Here is a 14,062-nt window from a genome sequence, read left to right as displayed (position 1 = left end):
TGCACCCCTTCAAGTACAGCCCCATGAAATTGAATGGACAACCCAACATCCTTACTTAGGAATATGGATGGATGAAAACCTAGAATTCAGACGGCACGTGAGGTCCATACAAGAAAGAACCAACACCAGGCTCAAAGCTATGAGAGCCATCACTGCAACAGAAGGCGGTGCCAACTTTAAAGTGCTTAGGCTACTCTACATCCAGGCCATAAGGTCCATTGTAGACTACGCAGCCCCACTTCTAGCCACCATATCACCATACAAGATGGAGGACCTCGAGAAACTCCAAAATGAAGCGCTCCGCATCATGTTGGGGGCACCTCGCTGGACGAAGCTTGTCAACATGAGAGCGGAGGCCGATCTACCACTACTTGCCCATCGTATCCATGCCATGAACACCTCACTCCTTGCCAAGACACTTTCCCAAACCAAATACACAACAGCCGCCAGAAAAGTTCATCAGAGTCTCGCCCACAATGAAGAACTCTTTACCAAGAAAACTTGGGCACAGAAAATGGCTCAGGGCATTAAGACGCTACAGATGCAAACACCATTAACCGCAAGAACAACAGATGCCCAGCACCCCGACTATACCACCTCCTCCATGGCAAGAGTCTGATTATCACTTCTCTGTTACCAAACTAACTGCCAGCAAAAGATCTCTCAGCGCCGACGCCCTCGCAGCCCAAGCCCAACAAGCTCTTCACGCAGTGAATGACAGGAACATGGAGGTCTATTTCACAGACGGATCAGTGGACCCCAACACACACAGAGCAGCAGCAGCCTTCGTGCACCACACAGGAACAGGCATATTCCGCCTCCCCGACCACTCCTCCACCCTCCAAACTGAGCTGGCTGCCATCGGGAAGGCACTAGAAGATGCACTTCACAAACACAAAGACATCCTTATCCACACCGACTCGTTGGGCGCCATACAGTGCCTCCAGCAAACACACTCAGGAGACAACATACGCCTCATCACCACCATCCATGCCAACGCACAGGCCATCCGCCGAAGGAACAGGAACATCACAATTAACTGGATCCCCAGCCACACTAATATCACAGGAAACGATTTAGCAGACACTGCAGCGAAAGATGGACTCCTACTCCCTACTGTGACGAGCCACGTAGTACCATCCCGAGCGCAAGTCAGCAGCACCGCCAAGAAAACCTGCAAGCAATTATGCACCCAAGCAGTAAGAAGTCAGATTGCTGAAGGGTCACCAAGTGCAACCTGGTATGGCACAGCAACTGCAAACACCGCACCACCTGATGACACACTAACACGACGCACACGTACACGATTACACAGACTACGACTCGGTTACCACTGCCTAGCCGAGCTCAACGATACACTACCACTCACATGCGAACACTGCGACACACCCTCGTACACACCCCTACGACACTACATTGAAGACTGCCCAAGCACAGCTCCGTTCCTACACAGACACGCACACGACGCACCACACATACTGCAACAAACAGACACCAACAGACTGATACAGATGGTGAATGCCTTTCGGCCACCCAGGTAAAACAACACTCTTTTTATTCCGAACAGTCTCCTCCTATGCTGCGATGGGGTGTCTCTGACACTCCGCTACATGCGAGTAAGTCAGACTCCCCCGAGCACAAAGGAAAGGAGGCTGGACACTTAACACTGGACAAGACACAGGGAAGACAGTATCCTCAAACCACAAGGAGTGTATCGACACTCCGCTATAGGCGGGCAAGTCAGACTCCCCTAGTGGCATGCAGACTTGTCTTCCTATCTCCTATCAACGGAAGCCACCTGTGGGCCGCCTTTAGGCTAAAAAGGCCCGCGACACTCCACGAAGTGGCAATCTATCAGTCAGTCAGTCAGTCTGAGAAAACGCACACTCGTTCTCACAGCAGTACGGCGACACTATGCCTCCCAAAGCATCAGGAAAGGCTGCCAAGAAAGCTGGCAAGGCACAGAAGGCCATTGCCAAGGGCGGCAAGAAGAAGAAGCGCAGGAGGAAGGAGAGCTACTCCATCTACATCTACAAGGTGCTCAAGCAAGTCCACCCAGACACTGGCGTGTCCTCCAAGGCCATGTCAATCATGAACTCGTTCGTGAATGACATTTTCGAGCGCATCGCTGCCGAGGCATCCCGCCTGGCACACTATAACAAGCGCTCCACCATCACCAGCCGGGAAATCCAGACCGCTTTCCGTCTTCTTCTGCCTGGTGAACTGGCAAAACACGCTGTTTCTGAAGGCACCAAGGCTGTTACCAAGTATACCTCCTCCAAGTAAACAGGCGGCCAGTATACTGCTGCCAGTATAAAATAATACCCGGCTCCATTGGAGCCACACTTGAAAAGGAAAAAAGATACGATATAGACAAATGCATTATTATTATAATTATTGTTATTATTATTAATATTATTATTATTATTATTTTTATTATTATTATTATTATTATTATTATTATTATTATTATCATTATTAATAATATTAATATTGTTGTTTTTATTATGATTATTATTATAATAATTATTGTATCATTATTATTATTATTATTATTATTATTATTATTATTATTATTATTATTATTATTATGCTTATTATTATCGTGATTATTATTCTGTGGAGATAAAGAAAAGATAAAAAAAAAATAGAGATAAAGAAAGATAAAAATTCTCCCAAGTGAAAGAGATATGGCCATGGAAGAGGGAATAATAATAATAATATAAAAAAAAAAAAAGGGGGGAAGGATATTGAGTTGAAAGTCGAAAGTTAATTATTAACCTGATACTGAAAGATGGAAAATAAATATTTTCTTCCACAAAACCAAACAGATTGTCTATGAAAATTCTTTAATGAAAGAGATGTTTGGCCCTAAAAAGGGCCTAGATATTGCTGTTATGAAGATCATTCGTGGATGACTTCTTAGGCACGCTCGCCACGGATGCGACGAGCCAGTTGGATGTCCTTTGGCATGATAGTCACGCGCTTGGCATGGATGGCGCACAGGTTGGTATCCTCAAACAGACCCACGAGGTAAGCCTCGGAAGCTTCCTGGAGAGCCATGACAGCAGAGGACTGGAAGCGGAGGTCAGTCTTGAAATCCTGAGCAATTTCACGCACCAGGCGCTGGAAAGGCAGTTTCCTGATAAGCAGCTCAGTGCTCTTCTGATAACGGCGGATCTCACGGAGAGCAACGGTTCCAGGCCTGTAACGGTGGGGTTTCTTGACACCTCCAGTGGCTGGAGCAGACTTGCGAGCTGCCTTTGTAGCAAGCTGCTTGCGGGGCGCCTTGCCACCAGTGGACTTGCGAGCCGTTTGCTTGGTACGTGCCATAGTTGTGGTAACAACAACTCACAACGAACACTCAGCTGAGTCTGCCCGCGATTTTGCGATTTGGGGGGATAGAAAAGCTGGGTGAAAATAAAGAGGTAGAGTGGGTGGGAAGGGAAGATTGGAGGTTTATAGTGAGAAAGGAAATATAGTAGTAGACATGAAGTTGACGGGCAAACCGTCTTGCTTTATTGATAGTGTGTTATTTTGGGTAGTGTGTTAGTTATTCAACTAGGGGCAGGTGCTCAACCGACTGTTTGGTGTTAGCATGATATGCAGTTTTGTATTGTTTATTTATTTAGTTTATTTAATTTTCCCCCTCGTTCCCTCTCTGCATCCGGGTGTCAGCTGACAGAGCCGGTGTCCTCCACCCCTTGCCGGGGGAAAGAGGTAAACGGTGAGCCACCTTGCTCTACACAGCCGTTACTGTACCACATCTCACTCCTGGCAACTCGGGGCGCAGAGCAGAGGCGAGAGGAAACTGTCAGCGTACTTTGGATTGTTGTGTTATGATGATGTAGTTATTTGACTATTGTATTCTTCCTTTTCAGAAGCTGTTTACTTTGGTTTCTGTGGCAGGTGGTGTCATCAGGTAGGTATTAAATTTAAGTGTGTGTTATGGTAAGTATTCATGTTGTTGTTAATATAGTGATGTTCGATTGTAAATAGGAGCTGGTGCGTCTTTATTTATGTAGGATATTGGTCTCTTAAACCATCCGTGTTCTTTAGATATTTCCTCTGATATGATATTTTGATATTCGTGTATCTTTAGTTCATTAATAATTTTGTTTTTGATAGTGTTACCTCGTTCATGGTATATTATGTTTAATGGTTTTATGTGTGCATTATGATGTAGTTGTTCTGTTGTTTTTGTGTAAGGGTATTTTGCTTCTAAAGCAAATCTTAATGCCTTGTTCTGAATAATTTGTAGTTTAAGAGTAGCTGTTTTTGTGAGTGTATTGAGTGGATAAGCAGGAAAAGTGAGCACTGGTATTACACATGCTTTTACTAAGTGTAGCTTGATTTTGGTTGTGAGGCCGTGAAATCTTCTTATGTTTTTTAGGGCAATGTTTGCTTTATTCTGCATGTTTGCTACTTGGTTTTGTAGACCTCTTTGGTTGAATTTTAAGCCCAGTATTTTTCCTTCTTTAGAGAAGGGAATCAAGGAGTTTTCTATGTATATTGGTTTTGTGTATTGTACTGCTAGGGGGATTACTTGAAATTTAGTTGTGTTTGTTTTTATCTTCCATTTTTTCTCATAGTTATTAATTTTAATTATTTCTTTCTCTGTTTTCCTTGCCATGAATTGTCTTGATTTACCAGGATAACTGATTATTTGTGTTATATCGTCTGCATATATTATGTAACTGCAGCCTGGGGAGGGTTGAGGTATGTCTGAGGTGAATAGTGTGTATAAGGTTGGGGAGAGTGAGCTTCCTTGTGGGACTCCGCTCCTTAATGAAATAGGTTCACCTGTGTGATTGTTGATTTTAATATGAGCGTGTCGGTTTTCTATGAATGAGCATATTAGTTTTGTGAAAATGTCTGGCATATTTGTGTTGATTAGCTTATATATTAGGCCTCCATGCCATACTTTATCAAATGCTTTTGATACGTCTCTTAAAACTATAGAGCACTGGTGTTTCTTCCCTAATGCGTTTGCTATTGTTTCTGTTGTTATTGCTATGGTTGTTTCCGTGCCTCTTGCCCGTCTGAATCCATGTTGTGCTTGAGGGAGTATGTTATTTGATTCTATGTAGTGTCTTAGTCTTTTGTTTATTATTTTTTCCAATATTTTACCTGGAACTTCTAGTAGCGAAATCGGTCTATAGTTCGTTGGGTCTGTGGAAGGTTTATTGGGCTTTGGTATTAGTTTGATTAAAGCTGTTTTAAATTTGTTTGGGAAATATCCCATTGATAGACACTGGTTTATGATTTTTGCGTATATTTTTATTGCATTAATTGGTAGATGGGTCATTATAGATTTATTGATGTTGCTATTGCCCGGTGTGTTATTTTTAAGTGATCTGATGGTGTCTCTTATATCTTGCAGAGTTATTTTAGATGTAAGTAGGTGGTTGTTATTAATTCTGTTCATATCTGATTTATTGTAGGGGGTAAATTTATTTCTATTGTTTTTTAGGGATTCTTCTACTATTGTTTCATTATTGATATCAAATGATAAATTCTCTTCCTCACTTATTTTAAAAACTTTGCTCCATATCTGCCGAAATGTTGATTCTTTTTCTTTATCCGTGTATAGTTTATTGTTATTGTATATAATGAAAGGTGATGTTTGATTTTTATTGCCTTTAAGTGTTTTTATTTGTTGCCAGAAATCTGCTGGTGTTTTATAAAGTGTTTGTAGTTGCTCTATTTTATACTCCCAATTTTTATTATGCTGTTTTATACATTCTGCTTTTAGGTAATTCTTAAGTGTTTTGTACTGAATAAACTGCATATATGTAAATCCGTGATATTGGGCGTTTAGTGTTAGTGTGTTTAGATGTCTTTGTATGTTGCGTATGGTTTCGTTGCTTATTGCCTTTTGTGTAGTTTTTGTATTCATGGTTGGTATGTGTTCTTTCATGTTAGTTGTTATTATAGTGTACCATTTCTCAAGCGCCGTTTCTATTTCCCCTTGTGTTGCTTCTCCACTTTGATCTGAATCATCTATAGAGGTTTTCACTCCGTTTTCAAACTTTTCCCATTTTGCTTTTTTGAAGTTAAATCTGGTTCTTGTAGGTTCCGTGACTGCTTGAGAGGTAATAGTGAGTATGATGGGAATGTGATCGGATGAGGTGATTGGTCCTTTTTCTATTATATGGTTGTGATAAGTTTTATTGTTAGTAAGAATGATGTCTGGGGTAGTTTGTGTGTTCTGGCTTATGAAGGTATTAAAATCCGGTCCAATATGTTTAAGCTTCCCATTGTCTATTAGTAGCTTGATCCCTTTACCCACTGTGTTGTTATAGGAGTCTCCTAGTATTCTATGTTTTGCGTTTAGGTCCCCAATAATGTAAGTTGGATCATTATTTGAAGTTAATTTGTGGAAATCTGGAATTGGGAGATAAGGTCTACGTGGTGGAAGGTATGTAGTGGCAATGTGTATCTGTCCTGTGTTTGTTTTTATTGTGATTTGTATGACGTCACTAATAAAGTCGTCATTTATTCTATGTGGTATGTTGTTTTTGATCAAAATTGCACTGCCGTCATGTAGTTCTCCTGAAGAATTAACTGTGTATGTATGGTAATCTTGTAGTTTTGGAGGGGAGTTAGTTTTAAGGCCATGACTGTTTATGAGTATGATGTGTGGGTCTATATCCAGATAAGATGTTTTAAGTGTGCGTTTGTTGGTGGACCAGTGTGCTACGTTGTGTTGTACTATTTTTATTTTATCTATTTTGTTGAAGAAATTGAAAATGTGAAAGTGGGGTGCCTATTGGCTGTTTTTCCTTTGGTGTTTGTTTCTAGGTGGTGTGAACTCATTGTGTAGTCCATTACGTAGTTTGTTAAATTTTTGATCGTCAGTAATTCTGAAACAGTTGTCCAAATTTATATCATTATTGATGAGATATTTCCAGACTTCTTCTTCGGTGTAATTTTTATTTGAGTATCTCCACTTATAGTGTCCAGTTTTAATTCCAGTTTGTATTTCCTTTATACTAATTTGTCTTCCTTCTGGCCATTTTTCACTTTTCTTTGATATAATTATCAGTCCTAGGTTTGTGCCCTTTATCTTTTCCAGTTCTGGTATGACTTCTTCAGTTTCTATGTATTCTGTTATTTCGTTTTGTGTTTGTTCTGTGTCTTTTGTGTTTGTGTTTTCTGTATTAGTGTCTTGACGTGTGTTTGTCGTGTTTAGTTGTTGTGTATTTTGTTGTTCTTGTGGTTGGTTATTTATCTTGTTGTTTGGGTTGTGTGGTAACATGCTGAGAATTTGTGTAGATGGAGGGTTTGGAGGGAGTTCTATATTTGGTAAATTATTTAATGCTAGAGCCCTATTGAGTTCATCGTTGAAACTGCCAGGCTTAACTGCATTTATCGTATGAGCATAAAACATACAAGACATGATTATTGCATTTTTGTTAATGTCAAAAGGTTGTTGTTTCTGACTGTTGCTAGTTGAGAGTGTCTGGCTATAAGTTTTGTTTGTGTTTTGTGTTTGTCTTTTTTGTTCAATAATTTCTTTTCTTTTTTTGCATTTGTATGCTAGAGATCGATGTGGTTCGTTACAGTTAATACATTTTTTGAATTGGTTGGTGCACTGTTTCCATGTATGTCCTGTCTCAGCGCATTCAGAACAAATTTCATATGTCTTTGGCATACTGCATTTGTTTGTGGGGTGATCTTCAATTTTGTAGCATTTCATGCAGGTGAGGATTGGAATGAAGTTTTCGATTTTTATGTTATAGTGTGGGATGCTCATGTTAAATGCTAGAAGTCCAGATTCTGTGGATTTTTTGGCTGCAGTGGAACTATTCAGTGTGATTTTTATTATTTTAGCTTTAGGGATCTTGTAAATTTTGTCGATCCCTTCATTTAGGAAGGTGTTTTTCTTGACTAGTTCATCTGTGATGTCATTTTCGGTGTTAGAGTATATATGTTCATCTAAATTTAGCAACACTATGGTTCTTTTTGCCCGTACTTCAGGAGGCAAAACGGGGAGGAATCCTTCCCCTTTCAGGATGTTTGTAGTGCTGGGTGAGAAGATGTGGTCTGTGTCTTCGTCCGTTCTCGTTAATACTACAAATGAGTCCATGGTCTGGATAATCCTTGTTGCGTATATAAGTTTTTCCGAGAGAATTCGTATTAGGCATTGCTTACTTTGCCTAGAGGGGTCTGGGTGTTTGATTTTGACCCTTGGCATTTTGTTGGGAATTTATGCAAAATACATAAAAAATAAAATAAAACCTACAAGGGGGCAAAAGCCCGACACACTGCCACAGCTAAAAGAAGGTAAAAAAGAAGGAGCCTACCTAGGCAAGGCAGTACAGACACCCGATTGCTAACAATCGTCGCAGTGTCCCTACCCCGCGCCTAACACTAGCCAAGTTGTTGGCCGACCTACCCAGTGGGCTTAAGGCAGCCCTCTAAGGGCCCCCCTTGAGCAAGCCGCGGGGTTCACCTTCACCCACTGGGGGACGCTATGGCCGAAAAGGAAATATAGTTGGAGGTGAAAAGGCACTGCACTAGGGCGGGCTCTCTACCCAGTGGGAGAGCCCCGGTACACAGGTGCATCTGCCCGCGCTTAACATAACAAAGAGAGAAAAGATGGGGAGGGAGAAGTGGGGATAGTGGGAAGAATAGGGGGGTGATAAGAAGGGAATTGTAGTAGGAGAAATAGTCACTGGGGCTTGACCCAGGCGCAATTTGAATTAGGAGGGACATCTTTTTTTTATGTTTTTTATTTATTTATTTATTTTTTTTAACGTGTTATATTCATTCTAAGATGGCCAGGAAGACAAGGGCTTTATCGGGGAAAGCAGGAGAGTCCTGAACCAACCGAGCAAGCCAAGCCCAACACAGCCACAGCCACGGACGCCGCCCACGCACCCAAATCCCCGGGCCAAACCACGCACAAGTTAGGGGCCAGACTATCCAGAGCCTGCATTATCAGGTTGTGAAAGAGGAGTGAAGGACAGTCAGAGTAAAAAGGGTTTTTTTGTGCTTTTTATTGGTTCAAAGAAGGACAGAGGAAGAATTGCATCCGTATAGCGGAGGGACCTACAGTTTTACGTGGGTTCCGAACCACGGATAGTAGTAGAGTGATTTGGTGATGGCCGGGATATTTATTGTATGATGTAATGTGGTGGGTGAAAAAAGCGGTGTTGGTCCTTTTTTCTTGTGTCCTGTGACTCGTCCTGCAAAAAGGCCACCCTGCTAAAAAAAAAAAAAAAAAAAAAAAAAAAAAAAATATATATATAAATATATATATATATATATATATACATATACACACATACATACATATATACATATATACATATACATACATATATACACATATATACACATACACATATACATACATATACATATATATATATATATATATATATATATATATAAATATAATATAAAAAATGTCGTGGTGTTATATGCATGGGGAGGGAGAGGATGGTTTGTGATAATGATTGACGTGATGGTAGGATGTGCAATGACAGAGGCTCGAAAAGGCTCCCTCACCGCAACGAGGGGTCAAATCTAATACCATCTGCCTGCACGCGGTAAGTCGCTGGTGGAGGGGGGTGAATGGGGATTCCTGCATGGATGCTTCCAGGGCCCCGCCCCACCATCTCTTGACTACCTTCCTGCCCAGCCCTTGCCGCACCCAACTACCTCTGTGTGGGGGGTGAAGTGGCTTCCACTGAATGGTGTGGTTACCGTCCCCATCATCAGTACTGGCCGCTCCTTAACTACCTCGGGGGGTACCGCTACCGGAACGTCATGCCGACGGCCGGGGGCCCCATTGCCGTGACGTCAGTGGGAGGAGTGCGGTTCGTGCTATCCCCGTCTCTCTGGAAGTGGTCCGGTGCCCTCTTGAAACCTAGGCTGCGAGGCAGGAAAATAATGTATAAAAAACAAAAATATGAATACAAAGCCATAAGACAAAAAATATGAAAAAACCACTAGGTGTTGGCACACGACCCCACTCCCTCGGTCAGAGGCATGGTATGTTAATGGCGGTGTTTTTTTGTCTAGTCCCTTTCCCAGGAGCGGTCCGGTGCCACCTTAAAACCTAGGCTGCGAGACAGAAAAATAATGCATAAAAACAAAAATATGAATACAAAACCATAAGACAAAAAATATGAAAAAACCACTAGGTGTTGGCACGCGGGCCCGCCCACGTGAACGAGAGAACGACGATGATGCCACTCAGACACCATGAGTGGTACAGAAAAAGGAGATAGTGAAGGGAAGAAAGGAGGAGTCCATTATTAGAAGACAGGTTCAGGAGGCACAGTGGGAGGATCAAGGAGATTGCAGTGCGGCAAGTGACGGAAAGCAGGGGGGAGGTTGGTAATGAAATTGTATGTGATTGTGTGTCTGTCGGAGAAGGAGCTTAGTTGTTTTTCGATTCTATTGTGGAGTGTTATGTTAAGAGGGGGGATGTTGGACTCCTCGTGAATGGAGAGAGAGGTTCTGAAGTCGAACCATTTCGTCCCAAGAGCGAAACGAATTGCTCGGTTTTGAACCTTCTGAAGTTTAGAGAGGTTGAAGGGAGCAGAGAGAGAGAGGGCAAGAGGGCAGTAGGTTAAGAGAGGGAGAATGAAAGCTTTGTAGAGGTGAAGTTTTGTTTTTGTGCTGCTGTCGCGAAATCTTTCCAGGTTGCTCAAGGCCTTGGCGGCTATGGTTGCTTTTTGTTTTATATGTATATTGAAGTTGAGGTGCTTATCTATGGTGAGGCCAAGCACTTTGTTGTTGTTACTGATGGGGATTGGGGTGGGGATTGGATCAATTCTGTTTAGTGAGATTTGGCGGGGCTGACTTCTTTTAATGTTGAAATAAGTGACTTTTGATTTTTCGGGATGGGAGAGAATTCGCCATTTCATCTCCCACAGGCCAGTCGCCATCAGTTCCCATTGAATTTTGTCGGTTAGGAGATCTAACGACCTGGCACGGGCCAATTGCGTTACATCGTCCTGCCCGCGCTTCCCACAAAATCCCTTTATATATGAATCGGGTGGGCCCGACGACTCCAACCCTGCCTTGTGATTGGTCAGAAACGTCCAGTGAGGCTCATCGCCCACGCAGTCACCGCATGAAAGATGTGATCATTATTGTTAGTCTAATTCATTTTGTTCTTATTCTTATTCTTATTCTTATTCTTTCTTCCCTCATTCATAACAAATCTTGGAAAATATACAGCAGAACTGACATGTCATTTAAAATTCTAAGACAATTAGCAAGAAAGTTGTGATATTCTTATTTTTTTTCATTCTTTTTATTCTATTTTTTTTCTTATTCTTGTCATAATTAATATTGTTATCTTTATTATTTTCATTTTTTTTTATTATTCTTCCTTATCTTATTCTTATTTATCCTACTTTTAGAGAGATGAGGCTTGTGCGGTCACCCATCCAAGTTCTGCCCGGACCCCCTGCTTAACCTTGCTGATCCCGCCGTCAGCTGATTGGTCAAGAGCGGAGAACAAGGTGTTGGGAGGGCTTATTTCTCTTATTCTTATTCTTTCCTGTATTGTTGTTGCATTGTTGTGCTGAAAATGTTGGGAAATATGCACTAAAATTAACCCTTCATTCATAATTCTACGACAATTAGCAAGAGAGATATATTATTACTTTTTTCCCTTATTTTTGTTCTTTTTATTCTTAATCTTCTTTTTTTTATTATAGTTGTTATTGTTATTTTATTATTTTCGTTTTTCGTTCATTCTCCTCATTCTTATTGCTATTTTTTTCTATTCTCAGAGAGATGAGGCTTTTGTGGTCACCCATCCAAGTTCTTCCCGGACCCCCTGCTTAACTGCGCTGATCCCGCCGTTAGCTAATTGGCCAAGACCGGAGAACTAGGTGTTGGGAGGCCTTCTTTCTATTATTCTTATTCTTTCTTCCCCCATTCATATCGTTGTATTGGAAATGTTGGAAAATATACAAAAGAATTCACCCTTCTATGACAATTAGGAAGAAAGACATGGGATGCTTTCTTTCTTTTTTTTTATATTCCTTTATTGTAATTTTTCTTATTCTTGTTATAATAATTCTTACTGTTATCTTTATTACTTAAAATTTTCGTTCATTCTCCCTATTCTTATTCTTATTTTTTTTTTTTTTTTTTTTTTCAGACAGATGAGGCTTGTGTAGTCACCCATCCAAGTATTGCCCGAAACCCCTGCGTAATCTCGACGATTTCATTTGACAATACCTATTTACTTATTTATTTATTATTATATTTATTAAAAAAAAAAAAAAAAAGAAGAAAAGAAGATGAAGAATAAGGTATGTAATCGAAATACTCTCTCTATACTGTAGCAATAATTTAGCTGGATGTACTTGTATTGTGTCAAAAATACTTGCAATATCTGCAATTGTAACCTGCAGTGTCGGCATAATGCATAATTAAGCAATGAAAAGAAAAATTAATAAAAGAATAAATGAAAAAAAGAAAGAAAAAAAGATACAATTAACAACTAAATATATTAGCTACCCCTCTACGTTTCTTTATCACTGCAGAAAAATGGAAACATTTTAACGTAGACTTGTCAAAATTCAACTGAAATTAAGGGTTAAATAAGGATTGTCACCCCTTCCCCAGAGGATATTCATTGTCTTTTAATATATATATATATATATATATATATATATATATATATATATATATATATATATATATATATATATATATATATATATATATATATATATATATATATATTCTTTTTATTTAAAGTCTTATTTAGAGAGAGAGAGAGAGAGAGAGAGGTAACGTCCTTGAGGATAGCAGCTCGTCTACGCTCCGCTCAGTGATCAGCGTTAGAATGTAATTCCTCATTTCTTAAAAAAAAAAAAAAAAAAAAAAACAGAAACTTTATTTAGGGGGCTTGCTGGAAACAAACTACAATGGAGGAAAGAACAATATGTCTGCTATATGACCCACCCAGTTAAATTTTCAAGAAGCAAACGCAAGTTGGAAAATACGAGGAAGATAAATTTTCATTTATATACGTTTTATGGTAATTTCTGCCACGCCTTCCTCTATTCATCAAACGTCACTGACACTTATTCCCTTTATTTTTTACTTTACAGAATCTTTTGTAGGGCAAGACTCTAGAGGATATGTGCTTTCATAAATTCTATAATGCTTTGCTTATCATAGAGACATAAAAAAAAATAATAATAATAATAAAAATAAATAAATTAATTAATTTAAAAAATCAAAATAAATAGATATATAAATTAATTAATTAATCAAATAAATTTCTATGCTTCACCTTTATAGCATTCGTATGAATGTCAAAACAAAACAAAAAATATAAATATAAATATTAATATGAAAAAAAAAAATTACTAAATATATGAAAAATAGCATTACTACTACTACTACTACTACTACTACTGCTACTACTACTACTATTTTTTTTTTTTTTTTTATGTAGGAAGGACACTGGCCAAGGGCAACAAAAATGTAATAAAAAAAATGCCCACTGAAATGCCAGTCCCATACAGGGGTCAAAGCAGTGGTCAAAAAATGATGAATAAGTGTCTTGAAACCTCCCTCTTGAAGGAATTCAAGTCATAGGAAGGTGGAAATACGGAAGCAGGCAGGGAGTTCCAGAGTTTACCAGAGAAAGGGATGAATGATTGAGAATACTAGTTAACTCTTGCGTTAGAGAAGTGGACAGAATAGAGGTGAGAGAAAGAAGAAAGTCTTGTGCAGCGAGGCCACGGAAGGAGGGGAGGCATGCAGTTAGCAAGATCAGAAGAGCAGTTAGCATGAAAATAGCGGTAGAAGACAGCTAGATATGCAACATTGCGGCGGTGAGAGAGAAGCTGAAGACAGTCAGTTAGAGGAGAGGAGTTGATGAGACGAAAAGCTTTTGATTCCACCCTGTCTAGAAAAGCAGTATGAGTGGAACCCCCCTCAGACATGTGAAGCATACTCCATACATGGACGGATAAGGCCCTTGTACAGAGTTAGCAGCTGGGGGGGTGAGAAAAACTGGCGGAGACGTCTCAGAACACCTAACTTCATAAAAGCTGTTTTAGCTAGA

The 14,062-nt window shown here is 39.9% G+C and overlaps 3 protein-coding genes across 3 annotated transcripts; 2 read left to right on the top strand and 1 right to left on the bottom strand.

The window, feature by feature from the left end:
* The first annotated feature begins 725 nt into the window (after positions 1-725).
* On the top strand, positions 726-1,541 carry LOC135114437 (uncharacterized). The gene has a single exon (XM_064030341.1). It carries the CDS (start codon positions 726-728, stop codon positions 1,539-1,541), a length of 816 nt encoding a protein of 271 aa, XP_063886411.1.
* Positions 1,542-1,914: 373 nt separating this feature from the next.
* Positions 1,915-2,286, top strand: LOC135114351 (histone H2B-like). The gene has a single exon (XM_064030256.1). The coding sequence runs from the start codon at positions 1,915-1,917 to the stop codon at positions 2,284-2,286; it is 372 nt and encodes a 123-aa protein (XP_063886326.1).
* A 636-nt stretch (positions 2,287-2,922) lies between these two features.
* LOC135114350 (histone H3) lies at positions 2,923-3,378 on the bottom strand. The gene has a single exon (XM_064030255.1). It carries the CDS (start codon positions 3,331-3,333, stop codon positions 2,923-2,925), a length of 411 nt encoding a protein of 136 aa, XP_063886325.1. The 5' UTR covers positions 3,334-3,378.
* Positions 3,379-14,062: the final 10,684 nt, after the last annotated feature.

Source organism: Scylla paramamosain, chromosome 27, assembly GCF_035594125.1.
Source record: "Scylla paramamosain isolate STU-SP2022 chromosome 27, ASM3559412v1, whole genome shotgun sequence".
NCBI classification, from domain to species: domain Eukaryota; kingdom Metazoa; phylum Arthropoda; class Malacostraca; order Decapoda; family Portunidae; genus Scylla; species Scylla paramamosain.
The sequence above is the reverse complement of the archived record's forward strand: the minus strand, read 5'-3'. Positions and strand labels throughout refer to the sequence as shown.

What these genes read in the sequence shown, in the direction of transcription:
- LOC135114437 (XM_064030341.1), top strand. Translation starts at nt 726, where the DNA reads ATGGAGGTCTATTTCACAGACGGATCAGTGGACCCCAACACACACAGA.
- LOC135114351 (XM_064030256.1), top strand. Translation starts at nt 1,915, where the DNA reads ATGCCTCCCAAAGCATCAGGAAAGGCTGCCAAGAAAGCTGGCAAGGCA.
- LOC135114350 (XM_064030255.1), bottom strand. Translation starts at nt 3,333, where the DNA reads ATGGCACGTACCAAGCAAACGGCTCGCAAGTCCACTGGTGGCAAGGCG.